Consider the following 22,985-nt stretch of genomic DNA (forward strand, 5'->3'; position numbering starts at 1 on the left):
CCAGACGCAGGCAGGCCCTGCCAGGACAGACCAGGCCACCTTTCCCTCAGGCACCTGTTTCAAGGCCACGGCGGCACTGAGGAGGCACCCAGGGAAAGACCACCCGCGTCCTCTGGGGATGTGGCTGTGCTCTGTCCACAGGGGAAGAGGCGGGCTGGGACCAGTCTGAGTGGCCAGATAAAATAAAGGCTGCAGACACAAGCAGGAACTTCAAATACTTTATTGACACATTTCACATTACAATACAGTCAGAACACAGTCCAGCACGGAGGCACACAATGATACACAGCAGCACATTTCCAACCCTGTCACTCCCGCTCTCCACATCTACCCTGAGAGGCTGTCCCAGGGACGGGCGCGTGGGAAGTGGGGTAAGCGAGTGCAGTGCACTCGGTAGGACGGACACACGAAGGAGGTGAACCCAGAGGAAGGAAGCAGTCGGCCGGCTCCGAGCACGCACGGCGCCCACAGCTCCACACGGGACAGCGGAGCGGCCCACACCCGCCGCCGCGGCACACTAGGTTGGGAAGGTCCCGGGCAGCCTGAGCCGGCACCGCCCAGCAGAACAATAGGCACGGCTACTACTAACACTGAACTCATGCAAAAGCGGTCCTGCAAAGTAGAGGGCAAAACAGAGGGTTAATGACACGCCAACGGCTGCCAGGACGCACGCCTCCTGGTCATGCTGCAAAGTAACAGAACCCAACGTTATTCTCTCCGGCCAGAGACCTGGGGGAACGAGTCAGGAGCGGACCTGTCGAAGCAAAGCTGCGCGTCATCCAGGCGCCACCAGCGCGAACTGCGCGGAGAAGCAGCCCCCCTCGCAGAGGAGGGCGGGAGGCGAGGGAGGGCTCACCCGGAGAGCAGGGCGGTGGGAGCAGAGGGGTTCGCGGGGAGAGTCCCGAGCAGGGAGGAGCAGGGAGGACCAGGAGGCCCGACCTGGCCCAGCCACCCGAGCAGCAGGAGCAAGGAGAGAGCCAGTTCAGAAATGAGAAAACAGCGGTTGGGGGCCTGGTGGTTGTTGATCCTGAAAATTGAACAGTGGAATTAAAGTCTTAGTTAAAGCCTCACAGAGGAGACAGCTCTGGATCTCTTGCCTGTGAAAAGCAAAGCTGAATTATAAAGCCGGAGGACCACCTGCTCTTCAGACGGCAGTGTGAGTGCGCACGCACACAGAAGCCCACGGGGGGGTCCGACCTCCTGCAGGACACAAAGCGATGCGGACAGTCCTGAAGCAGCAGCGCCCACGGTGCCCGCCTCGGACTGGCAGCAGCGGGAGGGAGCCCCGCTGAAACGGGCGAGGCAGCTAAACACGAGTATGTGCAAATACTACACCTGTCCGCTCCGCAGAACCACTACCAGTTAAAAACCACAGAACATTTCTTCACAAAGGGCCTGTGCTTCTCTGCATACCTTTTAAAATTAGTAAAATAAAGCAAGGCAAAACACCCAACCTGGGGGCCTTTCACACCTCAGTGCTAGAAGTAAAAGGGCCTCACTAGCAGCGCTGCCCTAGCTGCCCCGACTTAAAGGACTTCCTACCAAACGCGGCCCAGAAGAGTTAAGGTTGTAAATATTCTCTGGAAAAGGTCACTCCGCGTAGAACCAACACCCCTTCCCACCATCCATCAGCGGAAGGTACACCTGGGATCCAATATGAATCAGCGGGTTTTGCTTTGTTTCCAGTGCACAAAACCATGGCACTTTAAGTGATAAAAATTAAATACTAGTAGGTTGCAAAAGAACCTTACACAAAAATCCTTAGGATTTAATAGTAAGTCGAGGCCACACGCCTTCGGAGAGTTTTTATGTAAGAGTGTCCAAATAACACTTCATTCACAAATTTTAAAAATAGTTGAAAAGATCAACTGAAATGTTCATTAAATAAATTAAAAAAATCTCAACTCCTAATTGATCTGACTCAGTGGCCTCCTTCCTGGGGGGGGTCTCCTGTCCCATCTCCTCCCCCCAGGCCTCCCTGCTAGTGGATCCCCCTTTAGAACACATCACAGAAATGTGTGAACCACCAACAACACCGTAAGTATTTTCTCCAAATCAACAATCACACAGGGGGGAGGGCCTCTACCTGACCACAGGGAGTAAGAGCAGGTCTCACAGGACACGGTGGCCGGGGAGGGGGGGGGGGGCCTACAAGCAGGGAGGGAGGGCCCTGGCAGCGCAGGAGCCCACCGCCATCCCAGCCATCTGCAAGGACGGCCGGCCGCAGGGGGCATTCCGGACAGCCGAGTGCTGCCTCTCAGGGCTCCACGCACACAGACCTCACTCCAAACCTAACTGTCCTCAACAGGGTCCGTCAGTCCAATGGTCTACGAGCCGTCAAGCTTACCTTCGATTGAACAGAAATAAAACACAAAATAAACACAACAAAACAAAACAATGAAAGCCCAAACAGAAAACTTGATTAACTGCTCAACATCAGCTCGATGAGCAGGTCTTACTCATCTACCCACGAGAGCCACCTGCCGTCCCGGCAAAGCAGGATCACCGAGTGCGAGATGGCTCTCCACCCCTCCCCCCTCCCGCGGGAGCGGCCAGCAGACACCGACCACACATGCGCCCACCGCCCCATGCTCCGGGACTGCACCGCCTGCTCCCGAGTGCATGTGTCAGGGGACAGGCCATGGTGACGTCTCATTTCAGCAGCTTCCTTCTACAAAACCGTCCTCTCCCACAGCTCCCCTTCCTCCTGCCCCTCCCCCACACCTCCCCAGCTCCTCCCAGCAACAAAGTCCTCTGTTGGTAGAATTAAGCAAAATGCTGTATGAAAAAAAGACCCCAGGGTGCGGGATCCGCACTGTCACAGTTCAGAGATGCTACAGAACCAGCATGAACAATTGTTTCTCAGACCTTCACCATCATGATGAGGGCGACCCAAATTAACGTGCATACGATGAAGCCTGCTCCTCCCCCTCCCACTCCCCCTCCCTGGGGCTGCGGCCACAGGCACCCACTTAGGATGCTGCCTGTCCAGACACGGGACCCTCAACATTTCTTTTGGGAAGAAAAGACAAGATTTTTCCTTTAGAAGAATATCAGTATAAGGATTTAACAAATGTGGCCAGACCAACAGTAATGCAAGCTTATGCTCAGATAGGTAGTTAGGTGAACTTGTTACAGCACAAAACCAAAACAAGGTAATGCGAAAGGAAAGTAATGGCTCCACATCATCACCTACTGTATCTACCTTATGAGATATACTGATATTCACTGGCTTTAAGCTTCTTGAATTTGTGAACAAATAATACACAGGTCAGGATCAATGTATTGACTTACTCCCATCTTTATAAAAATCGGATATACACATGAACACGTCAACAATTATGGAACTGCATCCATTAAACTTTGATGAGACAACACAAAAGAACTAGCAAAGAGCTAAGGTGTTGCTGAATTGAAACATCTCCAATAACACTTCAGTTTAAAAGGTCCGTATTTACAGTGTGTTGGATGCATCTGCGTCTCATTTAAATGCATGATAAAGAACAGAGATAATGGTTGCAACAGATCTTCCAAGAGGGCTCAGCTCGGTGCCTGCGAGAAGTGCACCACCAATGGGAAGAAATCACTTCCTAATGCTGCTGCTTTCCTTTCCTGCCGTTTCCTCCAAGGAAACTCAGCTTTGTCCCGGGGCCCGGCTGCACTGCAGAGTCCCCACCCAGCGGCCCCGTGTGGAGCGTGCCCTCCTGGGCTCTGGAAAAGGCCCACGCCCCCCTAGAGGACAGGGCATGGAGAAAAAGCATGCCCGGGTGTGCAGACAGCACAGACACATCCAGGCACCCACGTCATCGCATGCCCTGAAGCAGCCGAGTCTGTCTGCAGCAGCTGTGGTGCAGGACAAGTGGGCTCGCCATCACTGATCGGAAAGAAGGACGCTACACACCCACGCTCCAGAGACCACATGCAGGGCTGTGGCCTCCAAGCCACCGCACACTCCGACTATTTCAGAAAGTGGCAAAAGTCTGTTCAACTCATCTTGTTGTGGCAGGAAGTCTTTGGTGACAGTCACCGACTGCGAGCCTTCCCGCTGACAACAGAGTGGGGAGTGGTCTGTAACTAGAGCTTCCGGCTACCTTGTCACTTGAATGCACTGCGCTACGGTTTCTATGTGAGCGAGCTCACCTGCAGCTGTGAGAGGGGGCAGCGAGCCCGCGTCAGGCAGCTGCTGGGCATAGGCACTGACTCAGTCAGGGGCTCTCTGGAGCAGGGTGCCAGGTGCCCAGTGGGCAGTGCTCCCGGGACCCTAGGCGTGCCTGCGCTTTCCTGAGCTGACCTCTCCGGGGAACGCCCTCAGCAGCACCCTCGTTTCCTAGGCTCACTCAGCACCGCACCGTCTGAGAATCAACACTACACGAGGTCCACAGGGTCTGGCTACTCCCCTCCACTTCTGCTCACTTAGTTTGAAAAAGTAAAATAAAACCTCAACTGTACAAGCACGATGGTACAAGCCCCCACACCTGGGTCAGCTCCAAAGAGGAGGCCTCCGGGCTCCCAGCCTGGTCCCCGCTGGGCTAACCAGACAGTACGTGGCAACATGCTTCTATTTCTATTACTTCTATGGATAACTCTGACCACAGCTAAAAAGTCTACGTGTGCCCCAGTGCCATTCGCTCAGTAACTGCTAGTGAACTCCTACGTGAGCAGAAATGCAGGAAGGCACTTTTCCACGCTCACCCAGAATCAATTCTCCTAAGGTTGGTCGTTGGGGGCACGGCCCCGCCTTAAGGAGCCCACGCACCCTCACTCATGGGTGACACACACACTTTGCTCTGGGTCTCACGGTCCCTGTGAGACAGCCTCCCTCACACCACGCCGTGGAGAGTGGCGTGCTGGGGTCTATGTCGCCTTGCCCTCGGGCCTACTGACGGGCAATGCAGCACCACTCTAAGGCCTTATAAAAAAAGATCATTCAAAGCAACGAGAGCCAGCTTCCCTAAGAACGCTGCATGCCAGAGTCAGTGACATCTGCCGCTCTGGGTTGCATTTAAAGAGAAAAAAACCAACCAAGTCTGTTTAAGCTTCAAGCTGTCCCTCCGCCCGGCAGGCCCACTGTGCACCCCATCAGACAGGGAGCTCCAGTGAGGGCCCCGGCCAGAGCAACACCCCGGCTTCTCTGCCTCCAGGGAAGCGCAGTGGCGACCACCTGGTCCTCGCCCTATTTGGGAAGTTAAAAACGGGTGGGGAGTCCCCTCAGGAACTCGGAATATGCAAATGGTGCATAGGAAGCAGAATCTGCTGCACCATGCCCCTGCCCCACCCGCCCTCACCCCTGCTTTCTGGGATAGGCAGCTGTCAATCACAATCACCCACATTTTCACCTGTTTTTACAAGAACCAGTAGAGGGCTTTCTGAGAAGACGCCTCTGGTCTAGCCTGCACTGAAGATAAGTGCAACCATTATCAAATATTCTTTGCTATGGAAAGTACTTAGAATTTGTGCTGCTAATGTTCCTCCCTGAACCTAAGTCACGGTGAGCGATCGATCAGACGGTAAAATTACGAAGAACAGTGTCTACATGCATTGTAAGCACTTTGAAAACAAAAGAAAACAAAAACTGGAGTTCTCAGAAGTGGCCACAGAATTTGAAGCCATCAACACCGAACTCCAGCCTGCCACGTCCTGCAAGTTCAGCTCTCCCGGAATCAACGCTGGGCCGCCCGGCGCTCTGGACAAGAGTTAGCAGACTGGACGGAGACCTCGCTGGCAGGTCCTGTGCCGGCAGCTTCCTTGAAGCAAGTCCACAGCTGTGTGTGCAGTGTCAGTGTAAGGTCGGCCTCCCTGCTAGAAATCACTCCACAATCAGGGCCACGTTTATGTGGGACAAATCTATCATGTGCCTGTGGAGATGGAAACAAACAGCCAAGGTTAAGTGAACTCTGAACACAGAAGGCGACTTACAGAAGCAGGAGAAAGCTAGAGGGAAATGTGGGCCCTGAGGGACAGAGAGCATTGGCATGAACACCAGGGACCAGCGTCCACATGAGAGGAGGCACTGTCCCCTGTGCATGAATATGCATCTATACAGTGACAGGTGCAGACACAGCAGCATGCGAAGCAACAGCTCCAGTGACTGAGAGCGCATCACACAGGAGAGGTCCCCGCCCGCACCCACGTCACCAAAACCATGGCATCCACTGCTACCTGTGGAACTTCTGCTGAAATGCTAACGCATGGGCTGGCTCCTTAAACTTGGCTATGGCTTTCCGTTGCTGGGGAAGCATCTGTAAACTCTAGAGGAAGGAAACAAAGAAACATTTTAACATCATGCTTTCTATGGTTAAAAAAATATACACATGCAAACATTAGATTTAATACAAAATTGAAGTTCAGGCTGACACTTGGATCACTAAAACAAACTAATTCTATTTCGTGGGAATTTTTATTACCCATCTAGATAATATATCCAAAAACTCTGTTTCAGGAAGTCATTCCCCTGACCAGCACTTATAACCTCCAAGCCTGGCATTAAGACCTTGCATCATCTGACCACACCACTGCCCAATCTTCCCTCTAAACTTTCTCTGAGGCTTGGTGGCAAGTACCCTTGGAGAGTCACTTTTTGTTCTCAGGCATTCCCGCTAGGTGATTGTCCATGGAATCTAGATTTTGAAAATACTATGCTCCTCTTCTGGGAAAAAAATATTTCTAGATTTCCGGGGTGACTATCCTGTGTGTGAGTCACCAATGTGAAACGAAGGCATGAGCTTCATTTCTACCATTTACCATGAAAGAGGATTCGTGCACATGTATCTAAGTGGTTTAAACCTCAGTTTGATGGAGGACTATCAGTCAAGACAGCATTAAACTGCAACGAAGTTCTTCAACCACGAGAATGACGGGCTCTCCAGTGGTCAACACCTGTCACGAGAACACTGCTACCGTCGCCTGCTGGCTGCTCCCCTTTATTTACAGTGTGACGCCCTTCCAATAAGACAAACCCTTATTTTCTAGACATGAGAATGAATTGTAGAAATTGTCATATTCAACCTACCGATAACATTAGTGATTTCTTTGGAAGGAGAGGAAAAACACGTTTCACTGAAAGGTGAAAGGCTTGTGATCACCGGTTTCCACGTTTTTATATAAACACAAATCACCCAGAACAGACCAAACCTTAAAATCTGTCTCGAGTCTCTACTGTTCACTCTGACTCCCCAACCCGCCTCCAAACAGCTTCCTGACATGCCACGCGGCTGCACTCACCAACCTTCCCGAGGTACTGTCCATTCTTTGCAGACAAGTCGTCTTCCGACAGTTTCTGAGAATACGTAATTGCTCTGCTATTAATCACAAAACACGAGCTGAAGCGTTCCTCGAGTTGGCCCTTCCTGCGTTCACACTCGAGTCCCATCAGAGCCATGTGACTGCAGTGCGTGGGACACGCCCCTAACCGCAGTGTGCACGCTGTTCGGAAGCCTGGCCTCCTCCCGCGAGGACCGTCCTCTTTCTGGGAGGAGCCTCTACGTGTCCGTGCTGGACAGAGAAGGAAATGTTGGGACATGAAGCCGACTCTCTGCCCTGGCAGACACATTCCATGCTTTCCCACTGGCCAAGGATTCCTCACCTTCAGGGATGACCTAAAGCCAAAACGATACTAACTCTTTTAAACACGAGGGGAACTGCTTCAGAGCAGCCCCGTTTGGGCAATGGACCTGCAGCACCCGGTGGCAGTCAGCCTCGCCCCAGGACATCTTTGCTCCTCCCGGCAGTGCTTCTCGTAGAGAAACGAGTAGGACCTTATTCTGGAGTCTCCCTGTGCACGGCTCACTGGCACTCTTGCTGGTAAGGGGCAGGCAGAAGCAGCAACCCTGTCCGGAGGGTCCGAGCAGAAACACGGGAAGTTCGCTGCAGGGCCTCGGGCAGCCCCATCCCAAGCGCAGTCACAGAATCGACGGCACTCTCCCACCGCCAGGTCTGACACAGATGCTGCGCGGCTCCCGAGTTCCTGAGCGTCTTCACACCCATCCACGTCCACCACAGGGTGTCCCGTGTTCCCTGTCCCCCTCAGGCTGATCCTTCCGACACAAGGGCTCCTCAGAGCTCTGCCTCCCACTGCCTCCTGAGAGCCGCTGGCTTCCTGGCTTCCAACGCTTCCGAGACTCTCCACGGGGCCTCCAGCTCACCTGCTGCCAGGAGAACTGCAGGGCCTGTGGCCACGCCCGGACCTTCTTTAAGCCTGGTGGCGAGGGGTTTCCGGCAGCCGACGTCTGACCACCCTGCTGTCTGCTTTCCCAAATGTTCTGAATGCAAACTGACTCACTCTTTCACTGGAGATGCCAACATCTTCACGTCACCCACCAGCCCCCTTCCTGGCCAGTCAGACCCAGACGCGGTGGAGGTGTTCTCGCCGACGCATGTCCCCTCAGGGGTCAGGTTCTCTGCGGGGACCCTGCCTTCCTGGCTGCCTGGGGGACTCCGTCTGGGTGGTAGAGATGTTGTCTGAGGCTGGCTAGCTGGTGTCCTGAAGCAACTGCAGGGGGCAGGCCCTCGGACAGAACCTGCTGATGCAGGGGCACTAGTGGGAGGGGTGCTTCTGCTTCGTCCTCCCTGCTTTCACACGCTTTGCCCCAGTGACAGGGGCCTCTTTGTTTCTTTGGTTTCCCTCCCTGCCAGGTTATGCCAGGGAACAATGCGGTGCGGGTGGTGTTACCAGTCTGTGACTTATGAGAGCCTCAGTCCAAAAGGCGCGCACAAAGAAATGGCAAAACCGGGACTTCCACTGAAGCCTCATCTCAAAGCCCAACTCCAGCTACTACCAGCTGCATCCTACCTCCCGGCTGCTCGGGAAAACTACAGCCACCAGCAGAGACACAGTAACGGGCACAGGCCAGGCACAGGCAGGCCACATCTAAGCCCCAGCCGTTATTACGGTACAAGGGTTGCAGGGAACCTTAAGCGATCACCAACTCCACTCTTCTGAGGAAATGACTTTTTTTATATACCATGGTGTTTCATCTACACTAATAAAAGGGAAACATGCAAATTGACCATCCCACCACAAAGCCCACCAGCCAGTCAGGGTGAGTATGCAAAATAACCCAACAAAGATGGCAGCGGCGACGGAGCTGGAGCGAGCAGGAGGCTTTGGTTGCCCCCGGCAACGAAGAAAGCCAAGCTTTCCTGCCCGCCCTTGCCTCCGCTCAAGGAGGGGCTGGGGGCCTGGGTCACCAGGGGGTGGGGAGAGGGGGCGTGGCCAGCATGAAAACAGCCCTCAGCCCCTCACCCAGGCTGGCCACACCCCCATGGGGTGAGGGTCCCCACTGGGGGGCTTGGCCAGCCTGCAAACAGCCATCAGCCCTCATCCAGGCTGACCAGGCACCCCAGTGGGGACCCCCATCCTGAAGGGGCTGTGGCCAGCATGAAAACGGCCCTCAGCCCCTTACCCAGGCTGGCCACACCCCCATAGAGTAAGAGTCCTCACTGGGGGGGCGTGGCCAGCCTGCAAACAGCCATGATTGCCTCACCGAGGCTGGCCATGCCCCCATGGGGTGAGGGTCCCCGCTGGGGGGCATGGCCAGCCTGCAAACAGCCATAAGCCCCTCACCCAGGCTGGCCAGACACCCCAGCAGGAACCCCCACCCTGAAGGGGGTTTGGCCAGCTTGGAAACAGCCCTCAGCCCCTCACCCAGGCAGGCCACGCCCACCCAGTGGGGACCCTCATCCCATGGGCATGTGGCTGGCCTGCAAACCACCACAGGCCCCTTGCCCAGGCTGCCCCACCCCCCAAGGGGAACCCCCCACCCTGATCCGAGACACCCTTCAGGGCAAACCAGCCAGTCCCCATCCGTGCACCAGGCCTCTATACCAATAAAAGGGTAATATGCTAATTAGACTGGGAGACCTTCCAGGAGACCTTCTGGACATTCTTCTGGACAAAGCCATGGTGGCAGGGCTGAGGTAGAGGCATTTAGAGGCCAAAAGGGGAGGGCAGTTGGAGGCGAGCAGGCCGTCAGTGGGGGTCAGTTGGGGGTGATCAGGTCTGCAGGGGGCGCAGTTTGGAGTGAGCGGGGCAGTTGGGGGTGAGCAGGCCAGTGGGGAGGGAAGGTGAGGGCGAGCAGGCCAGCAGAGGGGGCAGTTGGGGTGAGCAGGCTGGCGGGGGGCGGGGCAGCTGGGGGCGAGCACACTGGCACGGGGGGCAGTTGGGGGTGATCAAGCTGGCGGCCGGGGGGGGGGGGCATTTGGGGGTGAGCAGGCTGGCAGGCAGAGTGGTTAGGAGCCAGCAGTCCCGGATTGCAGGAGGGATGTCCAACTGCTGGTTTAGGCCTGATCCCTGTAAACCGGCAGTAGGATATCCTTCGAGGGGTCCCAGATTAGAGAGGGTGCAGGCCGGGCTGAGGGACACCCGCCCCCCCCCCCGCACGAATTCATCATAGAACACTAGTTCATTATAGAACAACAAGTGTTTAACACAATTTTAGGCACAACCCAGCAGACAGGGAAATAAAGATAATGAAGCGAAGGGGCCTAGGAGGCTGTGGCGCCTTCTCCCTGGTCCTGACTGCTGACCAGCTCGGTCTTCCAGACGGAGCAGGAGGGGGCCAGTCCAGGAAGATGCACTCCTGCGGCCCCACCCACAGCCCCTGCATCGAGGAGGACTGCTGGGGACACCGCCTGGCTGATTCGCACTCGCCCTCTCATCTGAAATTCTGCAACTTGATACTTCTTGTGTCATTTCTCCCTTCTGGTTTGAATATTCTACAAAACCTATCATTTCTTCTTATTGTGTAAATAATGAGGCTATGGACAAATGTCTCTTCAACAGACTTTCTAGAGGCTTGTGAGTATGGTCTAAGGCAGTGGTCGGCAAACTGCGGCTCGGCAAACCACGGCCCGCAAGCCACATGCGGCTCTTTGGCCCCTTGAGCGTGGCTCTTCCACAAAATCCCAGCTCTTCCACAAAATACTGACTTCTGCGATGGGCCACGAAGTTTCAATTGCACTGTACATGCATGCCCGCACGTGGTATTTTGTGGAAGAGTCACACTCAAGGGGCCAAAGAGCCGCATGTGGCTCGCGAGCCGCGGTTTGCTGACCACGGGTCTAAGGGAAGAGCAACGGGGTGCCTTGCTCCACAGTGGGCAAGCCTCTCAGATCCCACAGCTAAGCAGCAGATGATCACGCACTGCAGTGCAGTCTACAGACCTTGTCACATAGAAACCCACACCTGAAACCTATTCTGATCATATTAACCAACTACTGGCCTGGTGCACGGATTCGTGCACATTTGAAAGGAAATTAATTAGAAGAAATATTTTAATATTACTATTCGCCCTATCTCTATAATAGAAGTGTCAGAGATGAAAGAAAATTAGCAAAATGTATATGAAAATAATATAAATTGGTTAATAAACAATAACAAGATATAACTAAGATATGATATAAAAACAACAAAAACATATAAAAGACACTGATAAAAACAATGACTGATAAATTGATTAAACTTATTCTAATATCTCCCTGTATACCACATTAAGAGAGTAAAAACACTTTCAGAGTGCTTGACTCATTTCCCTTGTGATGAAGTATTTACAACTTTAACTTTAATGTCACACGCTCTTCGAACTCGAGAGAAAGCAACATATAACTGACCATGTCCGAAAACAGGTTCAGGTAGGAATATTCCTACTATGTCTAGAGTTTGTCCTTGTGGTTTATTAATAGTCACTGCAAATGCTGGCATCATGGGAAACTGTCTTCAAATTAATTTAAATGGGAGGCGGGGGACAAATATCACGCATGCATTTATTTTTAAATTGCCAGTGCACATTATATGTACCGGGCTGTCGGTCGGACATACGGTCACTTAGCCTTTTATTTATATGGATGTCGCCCCGATAAACTTAATTAGAAAAGAAAAAAAGGGACGCATTGCAGACACCACCACCACCACCACCGCTACTACACCACGTGGACTCCAGGTGGCGCCACAGCCCAACACTCACAGGCTTAGCTGGATCATCCCAGCAGGAGCCCTCTCAGCTCCATCCCTGCCAAGTCTATTTATATTTAAAACATAATTGTAACAAGACATTGTTATAAACATCTTTTCAAAATTTATACTCACAATGCTATTCTAACACTGCTGTAGAAGCTTGTTCTATCAGTGTGCTTACAGACTTAGCGTCTTAGCATGTGTGGCTGCAGCACTTAAACAGCTACACCCTCACGCACAACCACCCCGGAGCCAGTCTGGTAAGAATGGAGAGCACTCGGCTCAGCTCCAGGCGGGCGCACAGGCTCCGGCAGAGGCTCTACGCCTGCCACTCCTCAGGGACTTCCACAGGATACGGGGGCCTCGCCTTGTGCTGCTTTTTAAGGGCAAGTGATATAACCTAGAAAACGTCTTTCTTGTTTTCCTCTCTTTTTCTCATTAAACAATTCAACATTGTTTTTGCTCCACTTCAAGTGCCCTCATTCCAACTTTATTATTTATAATACAATGACCTCTGATCCTTCTTCAGAACAGAAAAGAAACATGGCAAATGGGAGGGAAAATAGATGATTCAAGAGATCTAGATCTCCAACATACAAAATTCAGTTTTCAGGGCAGAAAGACCAGTGCAATGCAGCCACTGGCCCCTCCTCCATCAGTGACATGGACTAGGCACTGGCCACACAGACCCCAGTCTGGAAAATGGGCAGGAGAACTACCCAGGATGCACACTCCCCACCCACAGAGAGCAGGACACTGGGGACACTGGGCTCACCGCTGACCTGTGATTTGGTCTGAGGGTCTCCGATTGGGATGACCACATTTGTGCACCTGAAAACAATCCTCGTGTCAGTTCTGTGCCTGAAAACTATCCTCATCACTATTAACTGTCAGGAAACAACTACCCCTATGCCCTGCCCACGCCACAGAAATCCACTCCTGAGAACAGAGGCCAAAGTTCTTGTCATTCACTTATCTGGTTCACCTGTCATTACTACGTACACATAAAACTAACCCTAACATCTCTCTCGGAACCCAAAAGTGAGGGGCGGTGGAAAGGTGTTTAGAAAGGTATTTGTTACTCTTCACTTTTAGGAATTCTCAATAGTACAGGGAGATTCCAAACACATCAAGAATGAATTACTTGTATCAACTCTAGCCTGAAATGTTTCCCATTCACTCCTGGAGCAGAGAGCACTGTGTTACTCAGAAACCTTCCCCTCAGGCAGTGTGTCAGTGCTCTGTCTCAGGCAGGCCGCCTGGGGCCTGGAGCGAAAGCGCTGTTCCACCTGGCAGGAAGGGCAGGAGCAAAAGCGCTGCTCAAGGAAACCAGGTGAGCTGCCTCCTCGCTGGTTTACCGACAGGGTCTAGAAGCTGCAGAGACGGGGTCCTATGGAAAACCTGGTCTACAGCGGACTGGAGACCCACCATTTGCTGCCAGCCCCATGGGGACCCTTAACCCCTAGAGTGCCAGGAAGCGCGATCGCGCTCCTCCTGTCTTTCACCAAAAGTGCCGAGAGGGCTATCAAAGCTTCGAAATGGCGTCCAGTTCTAAGTCTGCTTTTATTAGTGAGGATGATATTGCTAAATATGTCAATGTAGTAAAGGTTTCCTTAAGTTTTTGAATATGTAACTTCATTTACCTGTGATTCATAATTTTTTTCCTAAACTGCTGTAAAATCAGCAAAAATGCCTTGGCAATTTTAGCATAGTTCCTAGGATATTGGTTGGCACTCAAAGGGTTGAGCACTCAGAATTAGCCAGTTTTAAGAGACCAAAATACAGTCCACATTATTTCCTATTTGTAAAATCTCACCCAAGTCCTATAGCTGTTAATGTGAGAGGCTATTTCTGGAAATTAAGGTCAAGAAGGCTATTTAAAAATTTTTTAATTATTACAAATAAAACGTTTGTGACAGGGGAAAAAACTAAATATATGTGTGCATATGTGAACTTTAGGATAATCTGAGGATTTCAAAGCATCATCTGTTCAGTTGGAATAGTTATTCCATAAAGTTTATATGTAAGCATGTGAAAATTCCCAACTAATTGAACTCTGGGGCAGAAGTTCTGACAGCAAGTGTGCACAGGAGATGTAACACCTGCCTCCTCCTCCTCCTCCTCCTCCTCAAAAGCATAACTTTAACATGAAGTAACCAACACTTCATGATAAACCAGGAAGTGACTGAGTCATGGGCTGGACAACAGGCACAGGCGCAATGGAGCAGGTGCCCACCTGGATGGGTCCCACTGACATGAGCAGGCTCTTCAGCTGGGCGTCAGTGGTGGATGACGACAGGCCTTCGACAGAAACAACGCAGGGCTGCGGCTTGCACTCCACCACCCGCAGGTTCTGCTTATTTGGCATCGGGCGCCCGCGGCCCATTGGCCCTGCTGCTCCCCGGCCTCTGCCATGCATGACGACCTGCCAACGACAGAAGGGACTGATCAATTCAAAAGCTTTTGTTTTTTGGCACAACTACCAAGATATATAAGTGAGCAAATAACTCAGAATCCGTTCAAATACACCACGAGCTATAGGATTTTCTATAGTTTCTGCTGTGCTCAGAAAAGAACTTAATATCTAAAGAGGACACCACCACCCACCAAATGTGAAAGGAAAAGACAAGAGCTGATTTGGAGCCCAGCAGGGACGAGGCGGCACCTCTGTTCCCTCCGTGCTAGGGGTGAAGCAGCAGGCCCCGGGATCCAGAAATGCATGTCAGCCGCACACTTAGGGTTCAGGTTAGTCCTAACGGCCCCAGAGCCTGAGTTTCTCCCTCCGTACTCCAGGCCAACTCCACAGGGATGGTGCAACCCACTGCCACCACACGGGCACCACAAGCCACCACCCCACAGATGAGCTCACGTGGTTAAGTACGCACGTGCACTGGCACCCTGAGCACCCAGGCCACTTCTGCCACACGGTCCCCTGGCTGCTGCCCTTTGCATTCACCCGCAGAGCTTTAAATCAAACCAAAAGCCCAAACCAAGGACAGAGGGCCTCTGCCCTCACCTCCAAAATTATGACATCACTGGCCTAAGGTGGGGCCCAGACCTCAGAGTTGCTAAAGCTGTCCAGGGCTCAAAACACTGTTCTGGGACCTTTAAAGAAAGAGGACAGAGCTGATCTTTCTGGTCTGTTCCAACTAGGAAACAAGACAGAGCACCGGTGCCAAGTGTTTCCTTGAAAACTGAACTCATCCAGCACAGGACATGCGTGAAAAGCAGCCACAGAGTGGGTGGTACTAGCCACACTAGACTTCCCAGCCTTCCTACCCAGACGTGGCCCCAGAACTGTGGGTAGAAAGGAGAGCATGCCAACTGGCCATCTCCAGGGCACAGCTGAGGGCAGCAGGAAACCACCGCACCCTGGGTGGTGGGTGCCGTCCCAAAGCTGAACCATTAAAAAGTCATGACAGGAAGCATGCAGGCACTCCTCCCCCCACACCATTCCAGCCTCACACTCGCAGCACTGGAGGACACGGCTGTACCTTCTTGGCGGGGTGAAGCCCTTGGATGCTCTTGATGCCCGGAGGGCCTGCTGAGTACACGTGGGTCCCGACCGGCAGGTGCTGGGGCGGCTGAAGGGCCCCCTTGGTCAACGTCACCTTGCGGGCAGGCTGCGGCCTCACTTCCGGAGGCGGGGCAGGCCGCTGGGGCTGGCCGTCCGGGTGGAAACAGCCCTCGCTCTCTCCGCCCTGCCGACAGGAACAGGCAGCACGCCGGTCAGTCTCCGCACAGCCCGGCCCCCTCCCCAGCATGGCAGTGTTCCACTGAGACACAGACCACCAAATGCTAGAACACAAACCTGTCGTTTTACTAGAGCCACTAGGACATTTTTTACTTGACAGTGTTTGGGTTTAAATAACAGTTCTGAAATGAAAAACAGTAAGATCTTGGATTGGTATACCCACTCAAGAGGTCTGTAATTAAAGGGAAAGCTGTTTAGGTCAGTAAAATATTGCTTAACTTGAAAAATACTTCATACTCAACATGCATTTCCCATCTGCATGAGTATCTGTGTTAGAATCTGGGAGTTTGCATCATCAATGATTTTAACTCCTAACTCCTAAACTCAAGGGAAGCAGGCCACCAGGCTCCCTCCTCCCCGGCTGCGGTCATGAATCCTGGGCCATGTCCGGCCCTTCCCTCCTCGGACACAACACTCACTGCACGCGGGGCTCCTCCTGCTGAGTCACAAGTGCCATTACCAACCAGAGCCGATGGCTAGAGGAGGAACTCCTGCATCCATAGGGCTTTGTAAGTGCCAGAGACCTGCCCTTTTTGCACTTCACTATGTTCCCTCATTTCCTGACCTGAACACTGTTCATCAGTGAAGAAGCAAGCGCACTCAAGCTACACTGACAGTCATGTCTCCGCCAGGCAGCAAAGCCCCCGGCGGTGCCGGCCGGCCACTTTTTGTGTGAAGTGTAGCATCTTCCCAGCAGGGAGCTGGTGACCGGGATGGAAAAGTGGATACAAGAAAGTCAGACCTGGACCTGCTAAATTATGTCATCTTAACTGAAATGGATGCTTGAAGGTGAAAGCAGATTCAGACTTCTATGAGCACTGCACTCTGCTCCGACATAAAGAGAAACATACCGGCCAATGGCTAGTTAACCTTCCCCAATGCAGACTGCTCAGTTATGGAGCATTTCCAGGAGAAGCTTGACAAATTAGCCCAGAAGCAGCCCGTATATTTTTCTGTCTCTTTTCCCTCTAAATGTACCTTTTGAAAACAGTTTAATGAAACAAAGGGAAGGAACAGGGGCTGGAGCAAGCCAAGAATAGGTAAAATGTTTGCAATAACTGCCCAAATGGGACCTAAGGAAAAATGAGATTAAAAAGTCACAGTCTTCTGGCTATGGAAGCATGGAGAGAGCAGCAAAGCCTCCCCACCCCCAACTCGAAGCATATAACTGGGCAAACAAGCATTCCAGGACTCGAAAGTGGAAGAGCAAGAGCAGTGGATACAGGGCTGTGGGATAGGAAATCCCAGGAGGCTGATTGAAATGTCAAGCAGCACCATCAGCAAAGTCGGTGGAGGAGATAGGAAACACCCACAGATCTGATGGCCTCTGATCTTGGTCCTGTTTGCAACAATAGTCGGCCAGCCAGAAATCTGAGAAACAGGAAATTCTGGCCATGAGCTACTGAAGGCGTACGTAGGTCCTCCCCATGCAGCTGACAGAGCCTCAGGGAGCTAGCAGGAAGCGCCTGAGTGGGCTGCAAGTGCCCACTCTGACCACACAGATTACCTGCAAAGGGCCCCAGGAACCTGGACACAATCTCTTCCTGACCTAATGACTGACCACTGAGCTATGGAATAGGGCCAACCCCTAGGAAACCAGGCTAATAAGAATGAAAAATGGACAAAAACTATTTTGAACTGAATAAAAATAAAAATACAGCCAAAACCGGTTTGGCTCAGTGGATAGAGCGCCGGCCTGTGGACTGAAAGGTCCCAGGTTCGATTCCAGTCAAGGGCATGTACCTGGGTTGCGGGCACATTCCCAGTAGGAGATGTGCAGGAGGCGGCTGATCGATGTTTCTCTCTCATCGATGTTTCTAACTCTCTATCTCTCTCCCTTCCTCTCTGTAAAAAATCAATAAAATATATTTTAAAAAAATAAAAATAAAAAAAAATAAAAATACAACATATCAAAATCTAGCGGATGTAACCAGCCAGCATGGCTCAGTGGTTGAGCGTTGACCCATGAACCAGGAGGTCATAGTTCAATTTCTAGTCAGGGCACATGCCTGGGTTGCAGGCTCAATCCCCAATAGGGGTTGTGCAGGAGGCAGCCAATCAATGATTCTCTCTCATGACTGATGTTTCTTTCTCTTCCTCTCCCTCTCTAAAATACGTGTGTGTGTGTGTGTGTGTGTGTGTGTGTGTATAAAGAGCCAGGGTCTATAACGTTCAAAACGACCGAACGTACAACCGAACACTGGAAGTCAGTCCTGGGTCATGCTGAGGGGGCTGCGAATCAGGGCCAGAGAGAGGCCCGGAGAGAGAAGCAGGGTCTGATCCACAGCCTCTTTGACAGCTGTTGATCAGCCCTTGCCTCTCTTTCTCTCCAGGCCTCACCAGCAGCCACAGGGGCTGCTGATCAGCCCCACTTCTCTGATCAGGCCCAGAGATAGGCCTGGAGATGCTGACTGGCATAGAAACTGACCAATCAGAACCAAATCTGGGTGAACTGCGAAAAGCCAATGGCTGCCTAGGAGGTGGAGTTTTTGGCGCTGACTGGCATAGAAATCGACAAATCAGAACCTAATCTGAGTGAACTGCAAAGGCAGAACCTAAGGTGGGGACTGAGGAGGGGTTTTAAGGGCAACAGCTGTTTGGTGTAAGGTGTAAGAAAGCGGTTCAATTTTTTAATGACTAGTTTGGCAGTATAGTGCATATGGCTGGCTATCAGTCCAGATATAGGGATTATGTATTTTTGTCTGCCAAGAGCATCTCCTCCTGCTGGAAAAGGCTTTTCCTCCCCATTTAAGCAATCCTATCCTATATAATCTATCTATACAATAAAAGGGCAATATGCTAATTAGACCGGGTTGACTGGACATTTTCCGGTCATCCAACTTCCTTCCGGACAAAGCCATGGTGGTGGGGGCTGAGGCAGAGGGAATTAGGGGTGATCAGGCCAGCAGGGGGGGCAGTTGGGGGCAAGATCAGGCTGGCAGGGGAGGGCAGTTGGAGGCAACCAGGCCAGCAGGAGAGGGCAGTTGAGGATGAGATCAGGCAGGCAGGGGAGGGACGTTGGAGGCAAGATCAGGCTGGCAGGGGAGGGCAGTTGGGGGTGAGATCAGGTCAGCAGAGGAGGGCAATTAGGGGCGATCAGGCCGGCAGGGGAGAGCAGTTAGGGACGAGATCGGGCTGGCAGGGGAGGGCAGTTGGGGCGATCAGGCAAGCAGAGGCAGTTAGGGGCAATCAGGCTGGCAGGGGAGAGCAGTTGGGGGCGAGGTCAGGCTGGCAGGGATCAGGCCTAAACTGGCAATCAGACATCCCCCAAGGGGTCCCCAATTGGAGAGGGTGCAGGCTGGGCTGAGGGAAACCCCCCCCCCCTGCATGAATTTCGTGCACCAGGCCACTAGTATATGTGTGTGTGTGAGTGTGTGTGTGTGTGTGTGTGTGTGTGTGTGTATAATCTAGGGGATGCAACTAAAACAGTTATATCAGAAAGGAAAAGATACCTATAATCAATAACTTGAACTTTTATCTGAATAAACTAGAAAAATAAAAAGAAATCAAACCCACAACAGAAGAAAGGAAATAAGATCACAGTGAAAGGCAATGACAGAGTAAACAGAAAATCAAGAGAGAAAAATCAAAGTTGGGCCGAAACCGGTTTGGCTCAGTGGATAGAGCGTCGGCCTGCGGACTAGAAGGTCCCGGGTTCGATTCCGGTCAAGGGCATGTACCTGGGTTGCGGGCACATCCCCAGTGGGAGATGTGCAGGAGGCGGCTGATCGATGTTTCTCTCCCATCGATGTTTCTGACTCTCTATCTCCCTCCCTTCCTCTCTGTAAAAAATCAATAAAATATATTTAAAAAATAAAAATAAAAAAATAAAAAATCAAAGTTGGATTTTTGAGATCAACAAAATTGATCACCCTTTAAACTGACCAAGAAAAAAATAAGAGAAAACACAAATGACTAAAATCAGGAACAGAAGAGGGATTATCAGAACGGGTACTAGAGACATTAAAAGGGTGACATGAACAACTTTTTATCAACTAATTAGATAATTTCGCTGAAATAAAGAAATTCCATAAAAGATGCAAGATACCAAAAAAAGACCATTACAAATCTGAGAAATGCCCTAGCTGGTTTGGCTCAGTTGGATACAGCATTGGCCTGCGGACTGAAGGGCCCCGGAGTCGATTCCAGTGCCTGGGTTGCAGGCTCAATTCCCAGTAGGGAGTGTGCAGGAAGCAGCAGATCAATGATTCTCTCTCATCATTGATGTTTCTATCTCTCCCTCTCCCTTCCTCTCTGAAATCAATAAATATATATATATTTTTTAAAAATCTGAGACAACCAACTCATTAAAAACTTCCCAGAAAAAAATGTCCAGGCCCCAATTCAGTGATGAATTCTATCAACTATTTTTAAAAAAGACCACTCTTTCAGAGAACAGAGAAGAGCCCTGCCCAGCAGGTCAGCCTGAGCACCAAAGGGTCACAGGTTCAATCCCCAAGCCTGGTCAGGGTGTGTCCACAGGTAACCAATTTGATGTGTCTCACTAAATCCATGCCTCTCTCTCTCTCTCTCTCTCTCTCTCTCTCTCTCTCTCTCTCTCTCTCGCCTCCCCCCCCCTCTCCTCCCTTCCACTCTCTCTCTAAAAAAAAAAATCAATGGAAAAAATATACTCAGGTGAAGATTAACACAACAAAAAACAGAGAGGAAGAAAATATTTCCATTCATTTCTTGAAGCTGGTATTACTTTGATTAAAAAAAAAAAAAAAAAAAGCCAAAGACATAAAAAAAAGAAGGAAAGCCACAAAAGAATATACCTTGTGAACACATGAAAAAAAAGCCTCACAAAATATTAGCAAACTCATGCAGCAACAAAGAAAAAGTACCAGACACCAGAACCAAGTGAGAGCTGTCCCAGGAGTGCAGGGTTGTCTTAACATTGGAAAATCAATCAATAGAGCAGACGACATTCATGAAGGCAGGACCACAGGACCTCCGCACTGAAGCAGGAAACGCTCCCATCAGGAGCATTCACCAGACCAGGAGCAGGAGTCCTGCGGTGAGGTGCGGTTTGAGGCCTGGCGGGCTGAGTGCTCTCTCCTTAGGACCCTTTCCGGCACACCCACCACCTGGGGAGTGTTCGGATGCTAGTGATCCTGGGCTTTACTCCAGAACCATCTGATTTGAAGCTCTGAGGCTTGAACTCAGGCATAGCATACATGTTTGCAGTATAGTATGATCAGGAGTATACCAGGGTCTGCACCAACACTGTCTCCCTCAACTCCCCTCCCTGTAAACACTATCATCCTCTTTACAATTGAAAACTCCAGGCCCTGGGTCACAGAAAAAGTGCTGGGCCCTGTTGTCCCCCTGGTAGGAGAGGCGCTTCCACTCCCATGACTGCTTCCAGCTTGGCTATGAAAACACAAGGAGTAACCATCATTCAAGTGAATTAAATGAAGAACAACTACGATAATGCTGAATTTTTGCAATTTTTTCTAGAAATCATGCTGAGCACTCAAGGCTTAACGATAAGTTATTACATTTTTTAAGAAAAAGTTGTGTTGTTTTTTTTCCAGGAAAACCAAGATGGCAGCATAGGTAAACAATGGTACACACCACCTCCCACAACCACATCAAAATTATAGCTAAAACACAGAGCCATCATTCAGAACCACCTGAAAGCTGTCTGAATGACAGTCCAATAACTAGAGAAGAAGAAAATACATTAAGACTGGTAGGAGGGGCGGGGGCATGGAACAAGCTAGTCCAGCACCCACGTGTGGCATTTTTTTAATCTGAGGGATCTCTCCAAGGCCTCCCATGAGAAGCAGGGGGTCCCAGCTACACAATCAGACCCCCAGCCCGGGGAAGAAAAGCCCCTGTAACTTTGGGCTGTAAAAACCAGGGGAGATGACACAGAGATTGCTGGAGTCCCAGGTGTTCCTCTTAAAGGGTCCATGCACAATTTACACAGCCTTGCTTCCTCTGAGCTCCAGCACTGGAAGGCGGCTTTGGGGGGATTCCAGGGACATACAAGAGGAACTAGACCAGTGATGGCGAACCTTTTGAGCTCGACGTGTCAGCATTTTGAAAAACCCTAACTTAACTCTGGTGCCGTGTCACATATAGAAGTTTTTTGACATTTGCAACCATAGTAAAACAAAGATTTATATTTTTGATATTTATTTTATATATTTAAATGCAATTTAACAAAAAAAAAAATCAACCAAAAAAATGAGTTGGCGTGTCACCTCTGACACGCGTGTCACAGGTTCGCCATCACTGAACTAGACTGTCTGGCATTGGGACAGGAACTCGGGGGCAGTTTTCTCCCAGACAAGGGTGCTCGCAGGGGTCATTTCTCCTGTACTATGACCTCCTCGGTCACAAAGCTGACTGACAGCCACATCTGAGTTTCCATCAGTGTGGCTCACACTGTTCACTCTGCCCTAGTGATTCCCTCAGGCTCTGCCCCATCCAATTTGTTGCCCCACCCAAGCTGTTTGAAGCAGCTTTTCCATATGCTCAGGCTTCAGACATTGCTAAAATCTCTTACATAAGCAGCAGCTGGAGTCAGCATGCCCCAAACTTATCAATAAAAGGCCCAAGACCCAGCACTAGCACCAGCCTGCCTTGCATCACAGCTGGGCCGCACCTGGGGACTTCCTAGTCCAATACAAGTAAGCAGCCATCTGGAGATCACTCTGTGATTCCTGCAGTGGCTGACTTTGCACCTCCCAGGAAGCCCTAGAGCCAGTGTACCCAGTAGACAGCTTCAGATCACACCAGATTATAACTCTACCATCCACAAGCAACACACTCAAGGGGCAGACTCAGTGAGCACCAAAGCCCCACTAAAGTAAGTCCTGCTCCATAGGGGTGTCTACTGCACAGCAGCTCTTTCATTGCAGACACAGCTGGTCCTCACAGACAATTGTCCTGGAAGTCAATTCCTCCCAGTGACACCAACAGCAATCAAGGCTCAACTACAACAAGACTGCACACAGCCCACACAGGGGCACACCCAGAGTGCCCAGCTCAGGTGATGGGGTACTGAGCCAGTGGGCCCTGCAGGACACCTAATACACAAGGCCACTCTACCAATTCATAGACATAGCAGCTCTACCTAATACACAGAAACCAACACAGGGAAGCAGCCAAAATGTGAAGACAAACATCACAAATGAATGAAATGAAAGCAAGCAAACTCCTGGATACAGAGTTTAAAACAATGGTTATAAGATTGCTTAAGGATCTCAATGAAAGCTTCAAGGGACTTAGTGAGACTTTCAAGGAAATTAATGAGAACATTAAAGACAT

The 22,985-nt window shown here is 51.0% G+C and overlaps 1 protein-coding gene across 3 annotated transcripts in view; it reads right to left on the minus strand.

The window, feature by feature from the left end:
* Window positions 1-204: 204 nt before the first annotated feature.
* The window catches only part of RBM33 (RNA binding motif protein 33), a 122,476-nt gene continuing 99,695 nt past the window's right edge, over window positions 205-22,985 (minus strand). The window contains exons 15-18 of one of the 3 annotated variants that reach the window (XM_059711363.1): window positions 15,445-15,651; window positions 14,187-14,375; window positions 6,160-6,248; window positions 205-5,855 (exon numbers count right to left, since the gene is read on the minus strand). In XM_059711363.1, coding sequence (XP_059567346.1) covers window positions 5,807-5,855; window positions 6,160-6,248; window positions 14,187-14,375; window positions 15,445-15,651 — 534 coding nt within the window. In that variant the 3' untranslated portion in view covers window positions 205-5,806. Of the gene's footprint in view, window positions 5,856-6,159; window positions 6,249-14,186; window positions 14,376-15,444; window positions 15,652-16,852; window positions 17,076-22,985 lie in introns of those variants that run through there. The other 2 variants (XR_009454678.1, XM_059711364.1) reach the window with 2 other exon arrangements.

This window comes from Myotis daubentonii, chromosome 10 (assembly GCF_963259705.1).
Source record: "Myotis daubentonii chromosome 10, mMyoDau2.1, whole genome shotgun sequence".
Lineage (NCBI taxonomy): Eukaryota > Metazoa > Chordata > Mammalia > Chiroptera > Vespertilionidae > Myotis > Myotis daubentonii.